Raw genomic sequence first — 25,658 nt, forward strand, 5'->3', positions numbered from 1 at the left:
ATAGATAGCATAACAATTAATGATAACAGCTGATAAGTGATAAACCTTTAGGTCAATGTCAAATGATAATATTATTTGAAAAGCACATTTCCAAAACCGTACGCGCCAGTTCGAATAAAAGAGATATTTGGGGAAACTATAAGGACACATATCCTTTAAAAAAAAACCGTAAAAATGTGTTTATGGAAAAGCGTGTAGGTCAAAGCAATATGGTCATTGAAAAAAAATGTTGGTATCGTTAAAAAAAAAAGAACTAACTAGGTTCTCTCGACGGTTTTTTTTTTAGAAAACTTAAATTTGACCTTAAAGAACAAGCACTTGAAAAAGTAAAAAAATGTCAAAATTAAAATATAAATTGTGAAAGTTAGATTAATAATATAAAAAAAACCGACGAGAGAACCCAAATAAAGTTTTCATTGTTTTTAAAATGTAAAAAAAAAATGTCTACGATTATTACTTACAATTAGTCAATAAAATAGAAAATATTCGTAGCCATATGATTAGATGAAAAAAATGTTTTAAATCGCTGTCAAGGTTGCTGTGATAGTCTGTAAAATAATTTAACCAAAAAAGAGTCCTAATAATTACAACTTTAGGAAGGGGGGGAGGGAAATGAAAATCACTAACTTCTCAGTCTTGGAAATGTTACTTTTGTAACATAATGAAATCACTTTACTCGTTATGTCAAAAAATAAATTACATAAATTAAACTAAAATATTAATATTATTAATTAAATTAAAATAACTAAATAATTTACATAAATTAGTAATTACTTTTCGTTAATCAAAAATAAAATGACTGTAACAAAATTACTTTTTCTTATGAAAACTAAAATTTTAATTGATTTTTTTTTATGAAGTTGGGACTGAAATTTTATCGTTATTTACCAAGTGGTTAGTAGTATTAGTCAAAGTTGAATGGTTTTTAATTCAGTACTGAATATTGAACTAAAACAACAGTTATTTTTCTCACTAAATTTCAAAGTTAAACATTTTTTTGTTTTACATTTTGAAACGCGTTAGTAGTTTTAAACTACTTATGCAAAATTACTTTTTCAATACTATGCACAGAATGTAATGAAATTACGCAAGCAAAATAATTTTAAATCTAATTAAAATTGTAATTCAAGTCCAAGTGATGAGGAGTTTTAATTTATTTTTAAACCGAAAATTTATGATGGAATAATTTCATTTAAGCTTCGACGGTGAGCTGAGACACTATTATTATTATTTTTGTGTCCAAACTGACGATAAGTTTTTAACCGTTGGACCGACTGTTTCATGTGCAGTCGTGTATTTAGCGAGACACAATCTTTTCATTAGCAAATCCTGAAGCCAAACTAGTCATTCATTAATAGAAGTGATATAATTTAGATGACATTTTGGTCTCACTTTATTTTTGGTAAAATTATGATAAAAAAAAATTCTAAGTACTTAGAACACTTAAATGTTTACAACAATAAAATACGTTTAATTAAATAACTATTATTATTCAAATAGATGAATAGAACGGAGTTTTAAAACGTAAAATATATACAATTTACAAACAAGCAAACAAAATGCTTTTAAATATTAAATTTATCATTTAGACACGCGAATAAATATAAAAATAAATTTTAATGTATCCTGGTCAAATCTTCAACGAGTTTAATGACGTCGCTTAGGATGAGGTTGGCGTCTTTTGTAACTTTCCTAAACTGACAATCGTATGAACCCTACGGACATAAATAAAAACAATATGGTTTTTGAGCACAATTTATCGGTAAAAAAACAAACAAATACAATGTTTACCTTTAGTCCTTCGATGACAGCACTCATTTCAGATTTTGGTAAATCTAAGAAACTCTCAATTAAATCGCCATCGACAAATCCTTCGGCTAGTTCAGTTCTTATCTCCGTATGATAACTGCGCCAATTCCTATGTGTGATTTTGCCTACTCCTTTGATTACATTAGCTAAACTATCTTGTAAGTCTGTTAGGAACTCAAACATTTTCGGGCTCAACTGTGTAACTAAACCTAAATCAAATGTGATATTTTACTAATTTAACATTGAGACAGCAAAATACGCGCAAGATTTTTCGTCTTCTCTGAACAAACGACGACAATTGTTTTTTTTCACTTACCTAATGCACCACTACACGTGCCATAAAGAATTCCCCCTTGCGTCGAAACATACGTGTCCGTGAAATGTTGCATGACTAACGAACCGTGCCGGAAAACATTCACTAAATCGCCCAAATGGAATTGTCCGATTTCTTGAAGTTGATGTCTGTCCTCGTCACTAGTTAACGTGCTACGAATAAAACAACAATTGTGTTTATTATTTCTTTTGTAAAAAACATAAGGAAACACTTTTTTTTTTTTTTTTAAACAAAATTTTACTATGCACCTGTCTTTTTGAATAATAAATAAGTTTTTTTCGTTTTCAGCTCCAATGAAAATATCGTCGTCGATGATCTCTATGGCCGTAGACCATTTGGGACAATAATCTCTGGCAATCTACGAGTAATAATAAAAATAAATTGTTAACAATTATTACTCGGAACCTCTTTTAATATAACTACTAAGAATACCTCTTCGAAACTGCCTTCCATGGCTTTGTACTGCAACAATGTCAGCGATCGCATCAAATCTCCACAAATGATAAAGTCGCCTTTGGTTTTTACAAATAATGCGACAATGTTGTTGAAATGGCTACATTCAAGTCTCAACTCTTTATCGGCAGTCCACTCAAAAAGGCGCACCTAAATATAATTAATGAATACATTTAAACAATTTTTAAAATGCACCTATTGGGAAGGACAAGCCTGTATTAAAGTATATAAAATAAATATTGATGATATATGAGGCACGTTCAAATTAAGATTAAAATTAGTGAGTTCATTTTACATAGAATATCCCAAATGCAAATGGTAAACAGATAATTTTGTAAAAAAAATGTCAAACACATTGTTATATTTAATTCACAAAACACACATTGAACTTACCGTACAATTAACTGCGGCTAAGAGTTTACCGTTAAACTCGGCCATGGCGTAGCAGGCTCCTTTAACTTCTTTTTCAGTTATTTGGGTCAATTTCGACGACGAATCGTCCCACTGGAATATAAGAATACGTCCTAATTTCGGATCCTGGTCTTCTGGATTCACCACGGCCGTTCCCAGGATGTAATACGTCGTCGGATCATCTCCCAGCTTGGCGGATATAATACTCAATGCGTATTCATTGGTGTTCAACTGATGAGCATGTAATACTGAAAGTATAAATCAATAATTTAGACTCAATCGTAGTCAGGTCAAAACGTATGTCAGTGTTACTTACCTTCGAATGTGTTTTGATCGAGTATCAACATATTATGTATTTCCACTTCAAGGCCGTATTCACTGTTTCCTATATTGAGTGATCCCTGATTGCTATTTGCCGTCGACGAATTACTGGGAATACGATTACTGACGGCACCCGAAACATTTTGAGCGTTAGTACTGGCACTGGGTCTAGCGGGAACCAAATTGATTCCTTCGTGGACGTCGATTCTCATTGTTATCACACCAAATGACTAAAGCAGTTATTATTTTATTATACATATTTTTAGATGTTATTACTCTCATTTAGGGCTGCCACTTAACAAATAAAGTTAATAAGTGAGGAGTGAACAAATTTTTTTCTTGAAAATATAGTAATTATGATGTTTTTTCACTACTTTTTTTTTTTACAATGTTATAAAATGTCTGAACATTTATAATTTTTGGTATTTTCTAGAGTGATAACACCCTTAAAGCTTACATTTTTAAGTTACGAATAATAAACTGAAAATAAAAACTTGTCAAGCTGGAAAATTAATTTAAAAAAAAAACTAAAGCTATATTATATCTATAATTATGGAAATTTTTATACTGTTAATTTTTTTATTTTTATGGGTTGGCTGTATGAAGGAAATCGGTTTAGTAGTTAAATAATTTGTGTGTGTTTAAATACCACTACATTTTGCCAACACATCAATACTAGAAAAAAAGTTAGCCGATATAAATTTTTTTGGTAGAGGCCTATTGTGTTAATGTATAATATTTTACAACATAGAAAAAAGTGAGAATGACAACTAAAACACTAAAATAGTGATAAAATGTGAGAAAAGTGATCGAGTTGCAGCCCTGTTTAATAGTCTTAATCAACAGTAAAATATACTTTGCTGTTCTCTTGATGTGCGATTCGCCGAGGCGCTTCTCCCAGTGGTATAGTGCGTATATGTAATTTTTGCATTTCATCTATTGTTCCGATTATAATTGATGAATCTGTAGCCATGGCCAAACTTAATAGTAAAATAAATATATTAGTGGTTTAAATTAAAGAATATAATAATTGCCAACTCAAAAGAAGTGTAACTCACCTGTCTGGATAACTTTTAGTATTTAGCGAACACATGTGGTTGACTTTCCGTAGATTAACATTCGAGAAAATTAACTTATTATTTGATGAATATATTACCGTTGGATGGTCTGAACACGCAAAAACACTCGTAGTTGAAAGCGATTGGAATTTTTTTATCAGTGTAGGTTGAGTACCAAGATTTACCTACAAGCGAACGTTTGAATATTTATGATTTCAATTTAATCTAAGATTCGATTACGATCACTAATCTATTACTACAACATACTTTTCTCTTATCGCTTAGAATTCCTGTTTCTGGATTCAAGTGAAAATAGCATAAACTTCCATCACCCAATGCACATAGTAAATAGTGTATATTTTCATAAGTCACCATCAATATTGAACGAGGAATTATTTCTGTAAATAACAATAATTATTAAATTAATATTAATGTATTTTTCGATAGTAAAGAATTAAAGGTACTCGTTACCTTCTCCAAGAGGTTCTCTAACAAGTTCTGTAAAGTCAGGCAGTTGGAGTATTTTAACTGATATGTCCATCCACAAACCGACGGCCACCAAACTATTGGTTTTGCCAAATTCATCTTTGAATGAACAAACATCGAGACAAGATACTTCATGTTCTAGTGTAATAAATCTAAAATGTGAAACAATAATTTAGCATACTATTCATTTTCATTTCATAGGCTATATATACAATAATTACCCATTTTGAACAACTTTATCTGTATCTATTTCTATGTAGTATAAGCTATTGCCAGTGGCGCAAATCGCTTGTTGGTTATTACATGACACTACGTTTATACTTTTGGCAGCGGGCACGGTCCATTCGCTCACTAACTTTTTGGATTGCAAACATATCAATCGAACACTGTTCGACGTTATCTGGACCATTTTATTATCGGCCGTGTTGCCACAATAGAACGTTTGCAAATCGGACTGGAACCCTTCCAAATCTACCTCTTCGACCTCGTCTCCGTTGTATGCCAATACTCTACTATGACCGACAAACGATAAAACCAGAGTGTCATCAAGATGACTATTTAAAGCCACACTCAGAGGCCACATTCCTTTGATTCCAACTAAATCAATTGTGGCAACTTCCTGAATACCGATTCCATTGCGTATTATTCGAAGCGATCCTTCTTTATACGCTCCTGAAATTAAATTAAATTTAATTGTAAGTGTATTTTTTCCCTTAATTAATATGCATACCCGAACATGTGACAACTTGCCCCTGACCCTGTCGTTCCAAATCGATTACACACATATCGAGAATTGGTCCTAAATTCATGAAGGTATCCAGTACGGTAATGTATGAACCATATTGATCGGGTTTGTTATTAAGTCTGATGAGCTGAGAGTCACCGACCCGCGATGCTACATAAATCACCTTGTTGTCGAGATAAGTAAGGGACTCTGGTATACTTATCTCTCCTAAAAAAATTACAAACGTACCGTATATTTTTAGTTTTGTTTATTATCATATTGAATTACACGTTCAATGTGTGCATAGAAGTCGTATTGGTACAACTAAATTATTTTCACTTTTACAGTTAGATTTTTCATTCATTATTCTGAACTCACTTTTTTTTTTAACTTTAAGATGGATAAATTACATACTTTACTTTGTTGTTGGAAATATTTGATTTAAAAAAAAACACCTACCAGATAAAATGTATACTTAAATCTAAACATAAAGCGTGTTATTAACTTCAAAATTGTTTTTTTGCATAATATTTCAAAAGAGTAATAAAAATTATAAAGTTATTTAAAATAATTCAATCAAATAATAAATGTATTTGGAAATAAATTTTTTTATTTAACAACACTCATTTTTACTTAAAATTAACTAGGAGAAGTTTCATTAAATTCAATGAGATCATTCTAATGTCTTCCCCTTGGTAATAACAATTTACCTAATAAATCGACTTTTGGATCTCTAATTTTGAACGTTCCATCCGAATTCCTTTCGTAGTTCAACAATAACATGAATAAATGGCCAGCCATATCTCCAAGTAGATATCGAGTTCCTTCTGGATCCACTCTTGTATAGCATATAATTGTACTTTGCTACAACACAGGTACGAAAACGACAATTAAATTAACTTTTCTTTCAAATTTAATATCTCCGTTTACCTACCTTTATAACTGGTGGAGAAATAGCAATGAAAAATGAACCGTTATGATAAAGTACCGACTCTCTACCAATAACGATGGCACCACAAAGAGGTTCTGGAACGGGTATAATTATCGAAGCCTCTGTTTCTACATTTTCTTGTTTCCAAGGAGTCTAAAATAAGATTATAATTACATAAATTAGTTAACAAACTATGTAAATAGTTATTTTGTAGTAAGAGAATTTAATAAAAATATTATTATCGTTTTATTTAGATAAGCACTGATTTAATTCTAAAAAAACCGATACAGAACGGAGTGCCCATGAGGCAAGAGCACCAGACTATGACAACACAATTAATGGCCAGGCATTTTGTGAGTGGACAGATAATATATTACATTGAATGCAAGACAACTCTGTCATTGTCATAAACCAGATCATACCACTCGGTGAAGACTCGTGAAGACACTCAGATAAAGCTCTGACATCCAGTATAAAAAATGTCGACATTATAAAGTGGTTGGAGGATAAGGAAGAGGCACTGAACTCAATTGAGTTCAGTCAGGAGAAATCATAGACAAGCCTACTATCATCCATCAACTTATGGAAATAGTCAAACATATAATTTATTTTAATATTATGTTTTTTTTTATGCATTTTTATAATTTGTTTAAATTAATATGAAATTTATACCGTTTTATTAATGTTTTTAATTATGTGTTTGAACTTATAATATAAAATTTCCTTCTATTCTGAGTCTAATGACATGTAAGCGTACAGGTAGTGCATATAAATTAAAATATTAATACGAGTAAGCGAGCAACATAAACGATCAATCACAGAACGCCTGGATCTTAGCTGAAGTCTGACTCTTTTGGCACATCTGTATGCATGCGCAAAAGTGGGTAAACTTAAGTGGATACACTCTAGTGCTCGCCCTGCCTCATGTGGTCTCGTCGAGAACCAAAACGCAATGTTTTTTCTGTTGATTAATACCTTACCTTAACAAATTCCTTGTCTTTTATAGACAATTCTTTAGCTTTAATATGACGCCCCATGGTATCTTGATGAATAACTAGAATAGTCGGATTTGCGCATCCGTACAAAAAATCAATGTCTTGTACTTCTACTTCGTCCATTCTAAAAACCAAATAAAATTATTTACTGTATTTTAAATATATCATTACAATTATACTGCTATACCTTAAACAATAAGCCTTCAATTCCCCTTCCTTATCCAGAGGTATAATCTTAAATAAGCCATCATATATTTTAAGACCAATCACTCTGGCACTAGGATCAATAACGGCCATAATTCCAACTTCTGATATCTTGCCAACATTGTCAGATATGTTGCCATGTGCTTTAGTAATAATTTCAATGTTACCGTTAACTTGATTACATTCTAATATCATAGTATTGAACCGAGCCGTCACTACAAACAATAAGTCTTTCTTCATTTGCTAAAAACAAGCAAGAACAATAATGTTAAATTTTTAACAAAATGCAATAAATAAAAAAAACATTAATAATTTCATACTTTTTGTCTGAATAGTTTCATGATTTCAATTTTTCCATACAGCGCTATCTCTTTGATTGGCTGCAAGCCTTCTTCGGTGACTAAATATATTTCAATCCGATTGAATCTTGCGACAATCAAATTACGATCCGTCGGTGACGTGAAATTTCCTATGAAAAATGTATATTATTTAATTTTAATTTATTTAAATACACAAATCTAAGTCCAAAAATTAAACCTTATCGAGTTGACTTAATTAAAAACATTCAGTGGCCTATCAGCAGTTATAACCCAAAGTGAAACAAAAAACCTATTTTTTTTTAAATGAAACCCAGCAAATTTTGAATCATTCTAAGAAAGAATTTGTGCAAATACATGTACTCCAGCATCAATTAAATACAAGTTAAATATTATAACGAGCAAATTAAAAAAATTTAAAACGGTTATTTCGATCATTTCAAGGTAAATACGAGTTGGATATATTTTTGATACGTAATCATTATTTATTTTTGAACATTTAGTTCCCAAGGCTATATTTTTCAAGTGTATTGTTGTCACTGTCATTGCCGTCTTAACTAGAGCAAACTACCGCAGCGTTGGGTTGAAGAACTTTTTATAATCATTTATGATAATAATTGTAATCGTACCAGAAATACTTGTGCACACAGCAGTGGCTTTGTGAGCCGTTACTGTATAAAATAGAGAAGCCATCGTATTCAGTGTATCCGATGCGAATCCTTTTTTAAACTATCATTTAAATCTGCACCGTGAGATCGTTACACGACGGTGTCGGGCGTTATTAGTAACGGTTAATAAACTAACAAAATAAAAAAATGTATAAAATTAAAAACAATATTATATTAAAAGGAACAAAAAAAAAACAACAATTTTCGCACACCGTCCGTCCACACGTTATAATCAAATCGTCGGAAATCGTGCGGGATTTTGACTGTGCCGAGCGCGCTCGTACCCAAACACCGGTATCGTCGGTAGGTAGAAGACTTTGCAGTGTAGCCACTACAGCGCCGCGCCTTGGCAAAGGTCGGCTACACTGTTGCCACGGCGCTGCTATCATCGAAAGTAGTGAGGAAAAAAAAATGTTACAATTTGATAAAATTTCGTTAGAAACATTTCATTTTGCACTCCGCCGCCGATTTGCATGTCTGTCAGTCTCGTGAACCGTAATGTGTCCGATTAGCTGAACACAACCGTTCAAAATCCACCGGCCGAGATGAGTTCAAAAGACAACAAGACGTTCGAAAAGTTAAAACAATTTTTTCGTATCAACAAAGGAGCGTCAAATGCAGGTCAGTGTGTACTTATCTTACTTGTTGGCTGTGCGACCAATTGAACTGTTAACCATATAATTAACAGCATGTGTCTCGTTTAAACGTAACTTGTAATAAATCGGTACATCTTTGTTATGTTACCAGGAGCTCTTCGTGTTAAAGAGGATTACACGCTTACTGTGGAACAAGAACGCGAAATATCGTCAGAAACGACGCTGAGCAACAGAATCAGAGCCATCAGAGAATTAACAGAAGTAGCACGTTCACATCGTCTCGAAGAAGTATACACATTTTATATTATCTTTGATATTTCTACCAGCCACCACTTTTTAATTTACAAAATTATACTGTTTTCGAACAATTTTAGTTGAACTTCTCAACTTTTTTATTCTTCAAAATTTGTTTTTTTACCCCAAAGACAATGACTTTTTAAATCTTCTGTGGTCATGCTTGTTTTTGAAATAGACAAAAAACTGCTTTAACGTTCCGTGTTTTTTTTTTTAATTTAAAAAATCCCAATAATATTTTTAAAATGGGACTTAGGAAAAAAATGTTTTTCTAAAAGTGCTGTTTTATCCTAAAATGTTTGTGGTAATACAAATTTTTGAGTCTCAATTTAGATATCCACATACTCTAGTTCAAATGTTGCGCAAAACAGCCCTAGCGCCTGCGCTGAGGTGTTTAAATAGCCACAATTTTTGAACCAGCTGAGTCAGTGAATTTAAGATTATTAATCTGTGAAAAAAACACTGTAATTCTGTGAAAAAGTAATCTCTTAAAATAATTACACTTTTTTAAAACAAACCCTAGGGCTTCCAAAACAACTCGCCGTATTGAGTTAAGTTTTTAGTTTTGCTGCTAAATTTATCTAGTATATAATGTTTTGTCAAATGTAAAATTAAATTTTCAATTCCACAGAATGCTGTTGAGACGTTATGGACTCTGGTACAAGATTTGTTCAGTAACGATGTCGCAAAAGAACACCGTAATATCGCTTTCTCATTTATCAAAAACATAATTATTGGTCAATACGAAACACTTGGTATTATGCGAAAACATATTTTCAATTTCATTAAAAGTCACGAGATAGCAGAAGATCTGTCATGCAGGTAAAAATTCTTCCTGTTGACGTTACAATTTTTTAACTATAATAATAACTGTACACATACAAACAATTTTATGTGATTTTAAGTTGTTCACATTTTCATGTATACAAATTCGTAAAAACAATAGGACAAACTTTTAAAAAAGTTGTACTTAAATCTATTAATTCTCAGCCTTGCATTGAATATGATATTAGAAATTCAACTTTCAACTATTTTTGTGAACGATAAAAAAAATAGAAAAACTAAATTTTAATACCTTTTTTAGGTTGGAGTTGTTAGAAAAACTCACAGAACACGGCCGTGACATTGTTTATTTAGAAGAAGAAATTTGCCCTTGGCTTACGTGCTGGGGTGCCTCTGAGTTAGTTCCCGCCGGTTTCACGATTGAATGGTTACAAATGTCCATTAATCTTATTAAATACAACGGATCATACCTAGACGATGAAGTAATCCACACTGTTGTCCAGTACGTTAATGTTATCTCTGTAAAATCTTTGTCTTAATAATTTATTATTAAATATTTTATTCTTCATCAACAGAAGCACTTTTTACGTATGTTGTCATATCCAAGACAGAGAAGTTGTCATTGAAAGTCTTCAACTTTTGGACACAATCATATGCTACAGTCATTTGCCACCGCCTTCTCTGCCGATATTCATAGCCACTCTGTGCCATACTGCAAATTCAGAAGCGTACTGCGCACAATGTTGGAAAGTAATAAATAAACAATGGAAAGACTGATAACTTTTCGACAGTTTATTTTAACTTAAATTATATTATTTAGACCATGAGAAAACTTTTGGGAACCCACATGGGCTACTCGGCTTTGCACTTGATTTGTCAGTTGCTCCACAAAGAACAATCGAATCGCAACGTTGGCCTTGTACGAGGCGGCGTATTCTATATAAACATGGCGTTGTGGAGTAACAAACAGATTACATCTTTTAAAATATCACTGCTTTCGGTTTTGCCTTCAATTTATTTGGTAAGTTTATCTTTAAAGACAAACTCCTTTATCCAGTTCAGGTGGATCTACTTATCTATTTTAGAGGACCACATTGTAATTTCCTCGAAAGTAACTTGATTATTTTTTTTTACTACTATTACGTACACCATACTGTGTGATATTTCTTCATCTTCACTCCCAACTACATGGGGTCAGCCACCCTAGTACAAGTTTTTTTTTTTATCGTAAATTTTTGTCTATTATAAATCTGATAAGTCTGGACACTTCAAATACCTTGCCATAGACCATAGGTAGAGTCGCCCCCGTCTTGGTCTATTACATAAATTATTAACATGGAAATACTTGTAGGCACTGTCTTGCGATCATCCAATAGTAGTGTTGGAAGTCGTATTAGGCATGGAATCGTTGGTAACGAAAAACGGTGCCACTTTGCAAAACATGGTCTGGGAAAAAGTTTTGAAAATATTGAAAAGCACTGCCGAGTTTGTTAGTAAGTAGTAAAGTTTTTTTTATATATTAGCAAGGTTGTCTAAAAAATCTCCAATTCAATGAAAACCCGCCTAATTTTTTTTTTTTTAATTCCCAGTCAGCCCAACCCCACATAAATTATGAAAATATAATCTACCATTAAACAAGAATTATTATTCAGTATTCAATAATTTAATATTTTATACTTATAATTTAACTTTCATTTATTTTAATAAAGTATAAACAATTGCTTCTAATTTTAATTACACTTAATAACTCTTTTAGTACATTATATCAGGAACGAAATTTTAAAGGTCAATTTTCAACATATTTTGTTTAGACTTTAATTGAAAACTTAAATTAAACTTTTAAAAAAAAACATCCCATTTTAAAATTAAAAAGTGACATGCTTGTTTTTTCTCTTCGTTTAAGCTTGCCCATGGGATGATTTTTCTTCCACCCAAATTAATGGAACTTGGTTGGGCTTTATTAAAAAATAACTAGTTTATTCCAATACTATATTAGGAGGTATTACTTTATCATGTATCCAGTGGCGGCGCCAGAACTTTTTGTCCGGGTGGGCCAAACTGGGGCCACTGATTTATAGGAAGGGCCAGTGGCGTAACAAAAATTGCCTTACCTATCGGGTGGTAAAGACTTACAATACTACAGGTTAATAAAAAATAAAGGTCACTATCGAGGGTAATACCAGCCAATTTTTAAAACTTCAATAACCCTCCCTTTTCGGTATGTTACTGAGTAAAGTCATAATATTACCAATTAAGCAACACTTCTTAAGAAAAATATAACAATTAACATATATTTTCAAAATTACAATACTACAATGAACAATAAACAAAAATACTTTGAAATCATACAGGGTGGGCCAGCCGGAGGCCGAGAAGATTTTAGGGTAGGCCGCGGCCTACCCTGGCCCTACCCCTGGCGCCGCCACTGCATGTACCGATTTAAAATTTAATCCAATATTATTTTTCAGACCGAAATAATGCCAATTCCATACCGGTGATTGTTGATCACATTAATGAAACGCTCACAAAAATCGAGTCTCTAGTGTTTGCCAATTCTTACAACGGCACTTTAGACGGCATTTATGATGTCGTTGAGACGTTTTCTCTACACAGACCAGTAAAATAAGAAACATATTTATTTTTTATTTTTACATTTAACGTGTATAATATATGTATTTTTACAGGAGTCTTCGGTTTTCAATTTGATGGCGTACAGAAAAGAGTTTTTGGTTCCCACCCAATATCGATGGATTGAAAATTTGTCATCGTTTTTAAATCATTTCTATACCAAGGAGAACAGAACTCCCATACGAATTCATGCAGTAACAAAAACACTCGAAGAAGTTTATCGACATAACAGGTATTGACAATATTGTATAGAACTCATATTTTATTGTAACCAATTTTTATACAATTATAAAATAAAATAAAACAACTTACAGCGCAATATATGGAAAAGAACTTATGAATGTAATTCTAGCGACTTTTGCCGAAGTCGCTAATGATGCTGATCCATGCGTTAGACAAGCGGTTTGTCAAATAATTATTGGAATTTGTGCTGAATGTGACAGTCAATATCATATCCAACTATTTGAAATATTAGAAAAAGTATGTTCTACATTTTTTTTATAATTCTCTTGTTATCATTTTCTAATATGTATTTAGATTCAACTAAGTTCATTTATACAACGACTGTTATTAAGTTAAAACTATATTGTGTAGCTTGTCGCTACTTACAAATGTTTGAGATTATTTTTATTTTTTATTTCCATAATAATATTTATTTCAATTATTCTTATTTTTTGAAACATAATAGATACTATTAAGACCATATCGGTTGAATATTGCAATTCCTTTACAAGAACATGACACAGACGACATCAAATTAACTGTTGAAGGTCTTTCAAAGTTGTTTTCAAACTTTCTATACCAACATTCTACTACATCTGCCGAACGAATTCTCGCAATGCTCATCAGACACTTAAGACATCATTACGACCAACCAATAGTATTAGATAATTGTCATTCAATACGTTTAATGGTAAAATTTTAAATATTTTGTTACCTCTGAGTAGTATTTTTCTTATCAATTATTATTTTCGGTTCACTCAATTAAACATTTTTTTTTTTTAGATTTTCAAATTGTTAGCTAAACTACAAGTAGACTCTAGGTATAGACTAGGATTTAAAGGATTAAACGGGTATTCTTCATTTATATATGTGGAACGCAGTGGTTTTGGGATATTATCGCACAGTCCAAATTCATCAATGGAAGACCATCAGTCAAAGGATGACAGTTTGGTGCAGTTTAGTCAAATATCGTTAGCCGCAGCGTGCAAGGCCGTGATAACAGCTTTAAAAGAAGAGCTCGGTAAAGCATGAACCAAAATTTGGAAATGGATTATAGCATCTTTAAAGAGTCTAATGGCGTTTGGTGTGAAGCAATTTAACTCTGTAGATATATTGCATCCTGATTTTTAGGATGTGAGTATGTGTCTGTGAGTATGCTGGTATGTGTTGATTGACCACAACGTGTATGGCGTAGGATGTTTTATTAAATTTTTGTTCAAGAAGAAAAGAGAACCGTGGCTATTCTAATTTTATATTGCACGCTTTTCTCAATCAAAGTATAAAACCTTCTTTTTTTTTTCCAGATTGGACAGTGTTGTGCTATATTTTATCAGAAGTACCTGCAATTCTGAAGAACAAAGCGTTAATGTTGTCTGGAAATGCGGAATTCGATCCTGCGTGTGAATTAGTTTCAACCTTATGTTTGTTGGTTTGTTATTATTTCTAGCTTCAGTACTTTTTAGTTATATATAATTGGGTGGCTCTTATTTTAATGCAACTACAATGGCTACACCTTCTAAAAAAGTTTGAAAAGGATAAAAAAATAGACCAACAAAAATGTCTGGTGTTTTTTTTATGTTAACACGTAGCACCAGTCCAACTGCGAAAGAAATCAAATTAAAAGTGTATTGAAGTTAATTTTGGCGCACAAATTGGGCATAATTCAGGGGGGGGGAGGGAAGGAGCTAAAAATATTTTTTTTTTGGAATTGTTTTATGGCTGGTTTTATGATCAGTTAAAAAAAATTTTGACACTAGTATTAAGAAAATCTGTCGTTTACTGATTGAGTGACTTTGTAATAAAATTACATTGCAGCAAATACCGTGGAATAATTCATTTTTTATTTACATCCATTTCGTACCAAAAAACTAAATAACCTAAAACTCTACTAAACCCAAAATAAGAGCCACCCGTATCTACAGTTTCACAGTTAAATATTCTGTTTTGTATTAGGTGAACGATAAAAGTGTTGTTAGAACATTAAAAAATACCCCTTCAAAATGGCTAAAAACCGATTTTCAAATCGCCGTCTATCCAGCACTAGCAGCGTTCGTTTCATATCACAATAGTATCGAGCCATCTCTCCAGCAAAAGCTTGTTAAATGCTTACAATCAGGTAAAAGTCTTAGTGTCTCTGTGAAGACAAATTATTTTTGAATGATTCTGGTAATAATAGTTGATAATTAACAAACAGTTTTCATTCAGGTCACTCAACCGTGAAAAACCTTGTCATTTTTAAACGGCATATTTTAGAATCGTTTTATTCACAAACTCAAAAATGATGTGACCTATCTTTTTAGTTGATAATCTTCCACTAAGTTGTGTAGTGTTTAATTTTTTAGTTTTTGGGGAGTTAAATTAATATTAACCTGGCACATTCACACATTTTGGCATACTGTTCAGTATTGTTTGTTATTGGGTTAAAAATAAATAATAATTTCAATTTTAAACATAAAATTATGACTCTAATCTTGATGAGACGTCTAATTTTCAGATCTTAATCCGTTAAAAATAAAAATAAAATTTCTATATCTCCTAGGGCAGAGGGCTTAAGATATTTTTTCGGTTTGTCAATGTTTATCAACAGTACTTTACACACCTTTGGAATTAATTTTTTTGGATTCTTTTCTCAAATTTGAAGTTTTTAAAATGTTCACCCAATCAAGTATAATTTCCGGTCTATAGACTTACTGTACAAAGTAGTCTATTCAGCGATTTAGGAGGAGATATCTGTCAAAAAAATGAATACCATTGTAAAAATAATTCCTTTCTCATCTGCACATCATAGCTTAAATCATAGAAAATACCTTAATTTAATATTCTTATTCAAACTTTTAAATAATAATATCGATTTTCAACCTATACTAGAAAAACTTGACTTTAATACAGTTACATTTTTCATATCTATAACAAATACTAATTATTCATTCTTATCTCATGCGATAGTTCTTATGTCGGTCGGTAATTCTGTTAATATTAGATATGCATGTTTTTTTGTAATCAAAATTACATCAAATCTATCCGTAATTATATTTTTTTAATATGTTATATGTATATAAGTGGAATTTTTTTTCTTAGGTTTGGTCAACCGTTGTATAGGACCTGTTGTAATGGCATTAACTACGTGCATTCTAGAAATGAGAGACATCATGGTGAAGTTATTACCTGAAGTTTTATTAAATATGTCTAAACTGTCAGCCACGGCACAAATTGCTGTGCCCGTTTTAGAGTTCCTTTCCAGTGAGTAATTTTTAAAAATTAAAAATAAACCATTATGTAAATATTGCATGAAAACATATTTCGTATTCTTCCAGTGCTGAGTCGTCTTCCAAAAGTGTTTTCTAACTTTGTAGCCGATCAATATATGTCTGTGTTTGCCATTGCATTGCCATACACTAATCCTTTTAAATACAACCACTATACGGTATCGTTAGCTCATCGAGTGATCGCTATTTGGTTCCTGAAATGCCGTACATCATTTCGGAGAAATTTCGTAGAGTTTATTAAAAAAGTAATTGTTTCTAATAAAAAATATAATAAATGTACATGGCAAAGACCTAAAACATAAAACACAGAGTCACCTTCGTTTTGTATTAATAAAGGCTTGTCCATTTCAGGGTTTAACGCAAAACATTTTGGTTCCTTTTGAAGGACATACTATTTCTAAGGGCGAAATCTATAATGAAGATTCGTCTAGTAGAAAACGAAGTTCCAGTCTAACAGAACAAGTAAATAAAAAAACATTCAAGTACAATATATATTTATAATACAATCGTTTTATCTATTTCAAGGGCAGTCGAAGGCGTGATCGATCAATAATAGGTGTTAGCCGTAGTCCAATGAATGATTTGAAACCGCCAATTGACGATAAGCTCTTAATTTTTCATAAAGAACTAACAGAAACATGTATGGACTTTTTAGCTAGATACGCGTTTGCTACTTGTTCTGCTCTGCCTAAAAGGTAATAATTGTACTAATGGTCGATCTCACCAGTTGATCTTAAAAATAATATTTATCAATAATAAAAATTAAAGGATAAACTGGTGAGAACAGCTGTATCTAGTATAAATATGACAATGTTCATAACTCACAACGTTGAATATTTTCTAGACATCCGACCGCTGAATTTATTCTGGAAGGTGGTCAAACTGCTACTTGGTTATTAGGTACAAAATTAATAACGATCACGACCAGCGGATGCACTCAAAAACCCGTACGGAGTGGTCTGTGCGGCAAATGTTCTCTATCTTGTCGTCAAACCAGCGATCCTAAACCTGATGAAAAATCAAAATTGTCGGTCTCTCGAAGCCAGAGTAGTGAAGCTGGTAGTGACCAACCCGAAGTCAACACTCCCGTTAAAGGGATAGCCTCGCCATCGAGTTTATCAATAACGACTAGTTCGCCGGGAGAAGATACAAAAAAGTTTCCGCACGTTGAGCCGCCTGAGGCGTTTGATATGCCAAGAAAAGACAGCGTTTCCAGCATAGACAGATTGGACAAAAAACAGTGTTGTTCTTGCTGGTGTCAGTCTTGGGCGGAAATATGCGTACGGTGTCCAACGGGTAAGCGCAAATATTTTCAATAATATATATCCTAATTACACAATATATTATATGTCTGCAACTATACTGAATCAATACTATTGATAAATTAACTGCAAAATTGCTGCCGCTTTACTCAAATTAATCTATTTTTTTCATAATATTAAGTGTATTATGAATGTTATTAATTGATAAAGAAATTTGCTGCTATACGTTCCAAGTACTGTTTAATATTATACATCATTGTTCATTTAAACTTTTTTATTTATTAGGTGTCATGTCTTGGATGATCAGGGTGCAAAATGATCGTAATTTCCAGGACTTTCACTCCGACACGTCAATGTTTGATGTGTCAACATTGTTTCATCCTACTTTTGGTGAAAAAGTTTTAAATGGAGAAATGGAAAGAATGTGCCAGTATTTAGACGAAGAAGTAGGTTTTTTTTTTTTAAATAAAAATAACTTGTTATTAAAGTTTAAAATTACTTAACAACTTTTTTCACTTTTTTTTTAGAAAGAAGTGTTAGAGAATTATATGATAAACGATGAAGCCATCAAAATGGAATTCAATGGCAAAGCGTCACAAACCTGCCGAATGCCATCCGATCCGGTTTGCATTCCTGGTTCTCCCCTGAAACCTGCTCCTTCCCGACAAAATTCTCAAGAGAGTTGTGAAGTCGAAGACGAATACTATGATGGTAATCATTACACTAAGCAAAAAAAAAATATGTATTAATATACTACCCTTATTTATTAGTCGAGGACTTCGAGACCGGAGAAGGAGGAAAGTCTAGAAATCCAGTTCGTAGGTCCAATTCTAGCCCTGAAATGAGCTCAGGTTGGAAAAATCCGTTCATGAAAGAAATGCCCACTTACGATAATGACGATAACAACAAAGACTCCGGAAATATTGTTAAACACTTTGAAATATTCAACGCTGCCGTTGATGCTAAAAAAGTCAAACAAAACTATTCCAAAGACTTACGATATAGCTCTAAGTGAGTAGTAGATTATACATACATATATTTATATATATATATATAATATTATATTATAAATTCATTATTTTTTTTTTATTAATTTCGTCTAGAGCCAATTGCGAAGCAATTCCCGAAGAAATTTGTGGCACTGGTTTGACTCCACCGTCAAACACTGCATATCAACCCAAACCCTTAACTCTTGATTTAACCATAGACTCGTTTGAAAAAAAAATTGAAGTGACATCTGATGCTAAAAAGAATTATGACAAAGAACGACCAAAACTATTGCTTAAATCCACGAAATTAAATTCATTTAACGAAAGTGATTCATCGACTAAATCTTCTGCTGAAAGTGTTGACATCAAACAAACTACAGAGTTTCCGGTAGCCAATTATTACCATGAAGAAAAAAGTAGATCGTTAACGTCGACTCCGTCTTATCTCACTACCAAACCGCCATTGTCACCACCAATAAGCTATGGCTCACAGACATTGGAAAAAATAGTAATTTATTTTTTAAATCCATTTTTAAAGCCCACACATTTTCCTCTAGATTGGAATTTAAGAGAATTAAATTTTAAGTAATTTAAAAGTAACATTTTTATGATTTCCATTCAGAGATAAAAAGAGGTTTTTTCCAAGCCAAAATTTACATAATCTGTTATTACTGCAAAATTATTAAAAATATGATATTTTGATAGCTTACTGATTTTGATGAACTTCATTTGGAGATCAAAAAGGTTTAATTTTGTTGCAAAAAGCATAATTTATAATATTTTTTATAATTTTTTCCCAACATTTTCTAGTTTAAAATTAGTAAGCTTTCAGGTGTTATACTATTATTCATTTTGATAAACATTTGTTTTAGATATAACAAATGATGACAATTTTGGCTTAGAAACTGTTTTTCAATAAACAGTTTCATTAATTTTCCCCAATACTCTAATGTTGCTCATACCTAAATTTTAGGAAAACGATACAGATCCGCCTTTATCATCGTTCAGAGGTCGTGTACACACATTAGCCGTAATGAACACTATTAAGAAACCAACTGGTATGCAGGCAAATACTAATGCTTTGCTAATGAACAACCGATCAAACCAACCCAAAGAGCCTGTGCGGTCTGGAATCAATCCAAGGTAATATTGTTAATTTATTCTACAATAATAACACACACATATATATAATATATATTTATTTTTTTCAGTTTTGTGTTCCTTCAACTATACCACTCCACCCACTTCATTAGCGCTGATAGCGATGCTAAGCCAATTCTATTACCATTATCAGAAACTATAATTCAAAGAGCCGTACAGCACTTGGATTGGATATCGCCATACGAACTGCACAAGGTTAGATTCACATAATTAATAATACTTAACCAAACCTAGTTTGTAAGCGCTAATTCAAATTTAAATTATTGGAAATATTAGTCACACAAAAGTGCTGGAACGTTTAGAGTTTGAAAGGAGCAAAGAGGGGAACGAGGGTATCGGACAATACTCTCGAGATTTCTTAAAACCTATTTAAGTAGAAATTGTATTTATTTAGATTGGAGTAATTTATGTGGGTATGGACCAAGCCAACTCTGAAATGGATATACTACAGAACCAACATGGTTCCCCGAGATATACAGAATTTCTAAAAGGTCTAGGAACACTCATTAAGTTGGAAGATGTGGATTCACAAAGTGTGTTTTTGGGTGGGCTAGAACGTAATGGAACAGATGGAAAATTTACATATATTTGGCAAGACGACATCATGCAAGTATGTGTAAACAGTATTTTGTTCAAACAAAATATTTAAGAATATGCATTATATTTTTATTGTAATTTCTCGAGTATAAAAACTCTACTAAAAGTAATTAAATTTTTTTTTTTTAAAGGTTATATTTCATGTAGCCACTCTTATGCCAACTGTCGAATCGGATGCAAAGTGTAATAATAAAAAGAAAAACATTGGCAACGACTTTGTAACGATTGTCTACAATGAAAGTGGTCAAGATTACGATATTCAAACTGTAAAAGTAAGTACTAGCTGGATTTGATTGTATTTGAATAATTTGTGTACAGTTTTCAAACGTTTTTGTATAGGCTCAGTTCAGTTATGGGTGTGTTATCGTTGAACCTTTGGAACATGGTGTTGACCAAATTACCGTGAAAGTCAGGGAGGACTTGGAAAAACATGTAGGCCATCAAGAACCAAAGATTGTATCTGATCAAAATGCTGCCATGCTAGCCAGACAACTCGCCATACATACAGACGTGAGTGTTAAATAGTAATCAGTTTCCAAAGTTAACCCCAAGAATCGGGCTTCTAACTAAAAAAAATACAATAACATTAAATTATTATTGTTTGATAATATCCATAAAGGTTTTGTGTAGGAAATTTTCTTTACAATTTATGTATACTAAACATCTACATCTAAACATCAGATAGATAGTTTATAATTCCAGAATAACCTAACCTAACCTATCCAGCCTAAAAACATTCATTTTTTTTTTTTCCTATGTGAATGAACTTGTCATCAATACATTTTTCGTTATTGTCTTGTCTAGCTGGCTTCGCAAATCTTGAGCAGCTCGAAGAAGAAAAACAACGAGCCGTACGCCAGTAACTGGTTAGAGCGACTCAGGAAAATCAAAGGGATACAGAACAAAGTAATTAAAATGAAAAACGGTCAAGCGATAAATAACGATTCATCGGCGGCAGCTACAACAGCCATGAAGCAGACAACAGCCAACGCGGGTCGTCCTAAAGTACAAATGTCCGATTTCACTGACTACACATAAAACTTCAGGCTACTCAACGGGGATGATCTCATTTTTAACTGCGTGTTGAAAATGTAAATGTGATTACATTGCATGCAACTATGTATATTTCGTAATTTGTGAATTAATGTGATTTTTTTTCTTTTTCCAATGTTAATATATAACATTATTGTGTAAATTGATTATCATTGGCTATCCATCTTTTGATAATATTGCGTGTTAAATACACTAGACGACACTAGTCAAACAAAAATTATTATTGAACTCGACACATAACATTCAAATGATTTTCCAAGTAGTTTTCTAACTCCGGGTATTCCGCTAATGCTAAGCTAAGGTATGAAGATACTATATTTTTGAATTAAAATGAAAAACATTTTTATTTTCATAAAACAGTTTTAATTTTAAAAAAAAAAAAACATTATGTGTTATATTTGTAGACTCAAAAGTTGTTATAATTTTTTATTTTTTTATTTAAAGCAAAATCATATTTTAAAGTTTAAGTTTAGTTATATATTAAAAGAAAAGTTAAAGAAGGTAAAAAAATAGACAGTTTGATAACTATTGTGTACGAAGGTCGAATATAATTAATGTGTGATGATATAATAATGTTACTAAAACTTTTTTCTATTAAGGCATTTTGCGAATTATTATTATTTAGTTTTTTATTTCTTTGACAATATATCTGACTAGCTGTTTCTGAATGGGAACCCCCTTTTTTTAGATATTCTGTTAGCAGTTAGACTATTATTTTTTTTTAATAATGGTAGTCAAATCTCAGCGTTGTGCCTTTTTTAATTAACAATATTGTACGTTGCAATTTGAGAGTTTAGTTAGTTAACTCACGAATATGAAAAAAAAACATTTTATTTTAGTATTAAACCCTATGAGATATTGAGTGGTTCACGATAGTCGATAAGTGGATCACCCTGTAGTCTATATTGTTATGAGTACTTATATTGACACTAAATAAGAAAAATACTGAGGAATTCAATTTTAAAAATATTAGCTTTGACTATGGCCTATGTAGTAGTAACCAAAATTATCTAATGAAAATATTACATATGTTTCATATATGTAATACCAATTTAAATAACGCATGTCATTCTATAAGAAAACCTCCATTTAAAAATATACTTAATTTGTTGCCGTCGTTCGTCGTTTTTATTTTTGTCTCAAAAAAATCTTAAACGCGATTTTTAAGGACATTTACAAATATGTATAGATTGTTTATTTTACTATCATAACCACGGTGTGCATTGATTATTTTTTTATTATTTGCATCAGATTTTAGGCTAGTTTTTTTTTTTTAAATAGCCTTTAAATTTTGGCAATAATCTGATAATTTTTTCAATTCAAACGTTAAATCTCGGTAAATAATTAAGTATTTAAGAAACTAAGAACTAGGTCATTGTAACCTAAAATGCTCCTAACTGTACTATTTCACAGATGAATATTTCAAGTGCTATCCAAAATCAATACAATATGTTGTTTTTGTAAACCATATTGTGTATTACATTGAAAATGCTTAAAAACATGCTATGTTAGGCTTCTAATTTAAATAATCGAGATTAACAGCTTTTGAAAATATATGAAAAAACACCTTGAAGACATTTTTTTGTGTAGGTAGTAGGCACGTGTAAAAATTATAAATTGAGAATTACAATTTGCATTGGCTAAAATTTAATGTAAAATTGATATTCTAAAGTCTAAACAGTACATTAAAAAAAATGACTAAATAAGATGAAAGCCACGTCTTTTTGGTGTACACTCCACTGAACAAAAACCACTGTAAAAAAATCAATTATATTTTGTAACAAGCCCCTTTAATTTAAGAATAAATAAACATGATTTTATTTATTTAAACATTTTGTTTTAATAATCATTAATTTGTATAAATAGGTAAAATATTATCAAATTAGCTTAGGGCGACCAAAATAATATTTTCTTCGATTCCTCACCCCCTCCTTAGTATGCATTTTATGATACTTTTGTAATTATTAATAGATTAAATTTGTTTAAATGTATGCATAAGTAACTTTTCCAAAAAATACCAATTACATATATGTGTTATGCGTGATAATTTTCTTTTATACTTATTAGGTAATTTTAATCAGATGTTTTAAATATATTCGGTTAGTCACGTAAATTCAACAAAATCAGTTTATTAACTTTTAACTGTCTTTTTTTTTTTTTTGGTTAATTCAATCAAATACTTGTTGCTTTTACAGATATTTCCTTTTTCGAATTACCGTCAAAATTATAGTTAAAATTTCGTCGGAAGTCGGCCTTTGGTTTTTGCTATAGATATTAATATTGAAAAACGTTGAATTTTTCCTATTCTCAAACAGTTTTTGTATACTCGCTTAGAGAACATAATACAATCTGTTAACAATTTTTATTCAAACGTAAAGGAAAATAGGTAAATTGTAATTTCAATAAATTTCAGCTGGTAACAGTCGGTCACCGCGTAAGCCATATACGATCTGGGTCATCTAGAAAATGTCCATTTCCAAGTTGGCGAGTACCTACACGTCAAGGTGTATTTGTTTTCAATCAAACGCTCTAGTTTGAAATCTAACGAAAATGTTTCCTCGCTAAATGTGACTCGCAGCTGCTTTGAACATTCAATAACACGTTGCTTAAACGTCTTGGCTGCGGGTAAACTTTATTGTTGAGTTTATGCCACAAAAACCGGCAAGAACGACTGTGCAAACAGTGTGTAACCTAAATCGCACGAGCCGCCCAAACACAGCTCTTTGTGCTGTTAATTATTGTCCATTGCCGAAGACGGAAACGCTCAAAGTACACGTTCGATACCGCAGAACTATGCGGCCCGTATTGTATTTTTCGATAGCCTTACACTGCATTGTGTGCTGTCATTTAGCGACGGCTAATGTGGCGACCATGAGTGCCGCAGCCCGGCGTGTATCAGCAATACCTTCGGTTGGAAACGGCTCCCGCGAGAACTGCTAACCGACCGCCTGTGCTGAACAGTAACGTTAGGATGGCTCCTCCGGGCGGGGCAAATCTCGGAAGGCTCGCGGTGAACAGCAAACTTGGAAATGAAGTAAACCCCGCCGGGCAACATATTAAGATGGCTCCGGTGCTGAAAACTAACGGCGAACCGGCAACTTGCAGCCGGACAAACGGACACGCGAATCCCGAATACGCGCACGTGGAAGAGACGGGCAAAGAGACGGAGATATTTCGCGACGGCTTGCTGGGCGTTTTAAAAGAGTATTTATTATCCAGCTTACAAATGGTCGACGACAACAGAGTCGGGTCTTTGATATGCCTCATCGACTTTATTCAGATCGGCGAGCATTTACTAAACAACTCGGTCGGCGTGCTGTACAACAGTGCCCTGGACATAAGAGACATTCTGAGACTGTATTTTTTCGTTACCGATCCGCCCAGAGAGGTGCAAGACGTGGACAAACTGACGGCTAGCCAGCAAATCGCTAACATAAAAAACGACATTGTCACCGAGTTTAAGGACATCCTGGACAACGCACGCATATCGAATACACTGCACGTGGACAAGTTGAAGGAAATCAAGGTAACAACACAAAACACACTTTCACAAATGGCCTACGACGCTGCTAACAGATTAGCGTCGAAAAATAACGGACTAGTACTACCCGGCACCCCTCTTCACTTAATATGCAGAAGCCTGTTGAAAGCTTCCCGTATGCTGCAGGCAGACGACGAGTTCTAACAAGAAAATATATAGCCGTTATATAAAAACGATAATTAATACTGGCAGAAAGAAAATATGATTTATGATAAATATGATTCTATAGTCTTTAAGAAATATTAAAAATTATTGTTCATCGAAATTAATGTCTATGGGAAAAAAAATTATTGATGGGAATATTTTATCTTACATTGTGTAAATTCATCTTTACATTATGTCGTATTTAATCAAGTAATTATACGAATTATAAATGTTCACTATTAGTTAAGTTTACTAAACAAAATAATGGAAAATAAAAGGAAACTGTTGATTACTGATAAACATTTTAGCTTTGATTTTTTTTAATCATATTTATCCAGCACAGTAAGAAGTAAGAAGAAAGTGAAGTGCACTTTCAGTTATAGTAATTGTTGAAGACCTGTGGTTAATGAA

At 32.2% G+C, this 25,658-nt stretch overlaps 2 protein-coding genes across 2 annotated transcripts; one reads left to right on the top strand and one right to left on the bottom strand.

Annotated features, from left to right (window-relative positions):
- Nucleotides 1-1,450: 1,450 nt before the first annotated feature.
- On the bottom strand, nt 1,451-8,977 carry LOC126848020 (DNA damage-binding protein 1). The gene is made up of 19 exons (XM_050588522.1): nt 8,673-8,977; nt 8,047-8,195; nt 7,710-7,969; nt 7,508-7,646; nt 6,531-6,680; nt 6,307-6,460; nt 5,603-5,824; nt 5,094-5,544; nt 4,858-5,024; nt 4,654-4,784; nt 4,387-4,571; nt 4,185-4,308; nt 3,324-3,558; nt 2,990-3,255; nt 2,576-2,746; nt 2,392-2,501; nt 2,126-2,295; nt 1,792-2,018; nt 1,451-1,715 (listed from the first exon to the last, which is right to left on the bottom strand). Exons 1-19 carry the CDS (start codon nt 8,734-8,736, stop codon nt 1,617-1,619), a joined length of 3,474 nt encoding a protein of 1,157 aa, XP_050444479.1. The 5' UTR covers nt 8,737-8,977; the 3' UTR covers nt 1,451-1,616.
- A 169-nt stretch (nt 8,978-9,146) lies between these two features.
- Nucleotides 9,147-21,779, top strand: LOC126848018 (tuberin). The gene is made up of 29 exons (XM_050588521.1): nt 9,147-9,332; nt 9,459-9,595; nt 10,233-10,423; nt 10,686-10,886; nt 10,960-11,134; nt 11,205-11,405; nt 11,736-11,877; nt 12,853-13,001; nt 13,069-13,244; nt 13,327-13,492; nt 13,701-13,925; nt 14,018-14,255; nt 14,539-14,663; nt 15,188-15,350; nt 16,313-16,474; nt 16,549-16,745; nt 16,852-16,962; nt 17,026-17,195; nt 17,345-17,796; nt 18,048-18,208; nt 18,290-18,473; nt 18,533-18,773; nt 18,866-19,259; nt 19,725-19,894; nt 19,963-20,107; nt 20,307-20,522; nt 20,641-20,781; nt 20,849-21,019; nt 21,314-21,779. The coding sequence occupies exons 1-29, from the start codon at nt 9,257-9,259 to the stop codon at nt 21,545-21,547; spliced, it is 5,514 nt and encodes a 1,837-aa protein (XP_050444478.1). The 5' UTR covers nt 9,147-9,256; the 3' UTR covers nt 21,548-21,779.
- Nucleotides 21,780-25,658: the final 3,879 nt, after the last annotated feature.

The sequence above is a fragment of the Adelges cooleyi genome, unplaced genomic scaffold (genome assembly GCF_023614345.1).
Source record: "Adelges cooleyi isolate 19-005CV unplaced genomic scaffold, UGA_ACOO_1.1 ACOO_flye_CR_arks_rails_tigmint_CR_PRNA_15, whole genome shotgun sequence".
Classification (NCBI taxonomy): Eukaryota; Metazoa; Arthropoda; class Insecta; order Hemiptera; family Adelgidae; genus Adelges; species Adelges cooleyi.

Coding starts and splice junctions, on each gene's coding strand:
- LOC126848020 (XM_050588522.1), bottom strand. CDS start 8,736: ATGGCTTCTCTATTTTATACAGTAACGGCTCACAAAGCCACTGCTGTG. Junction 4,572..4,653: donor TTCTAAGCGATAAGAGAAAA/GTATGTTGTAGT, acceptor GTTCGCTTGTAG/GTAAATCTTGGTACTCAACC. Junction 3,559..4,184: donor CACATCAAGAGAACAGCAAA/GTATATTTTACT, acceptor TAACTGCTTTAG/TCATTTGGTGTGATAACAAT.
- LOC126848018 (XM_050588521.1), top strand. CDS start 9,257: ATGAGTTCAAAAGACAACAAGACGTTCGAAAAGTTAAAACAATTTTTT. Junction 10,887..10,959: donor GTAATCCACACTGTTGTCCA/GTACGTTAATGT, acceptor CTTCATCAACAG/AAGCACTTTTTACGTATGTT. Junction 11,406..11,735: donor TTTTGCCTTCAATTTATTTG/GTAAGTTTATCT, acceptor AAATACTTGTAG/GCACTGTCTTGCGATCATCC.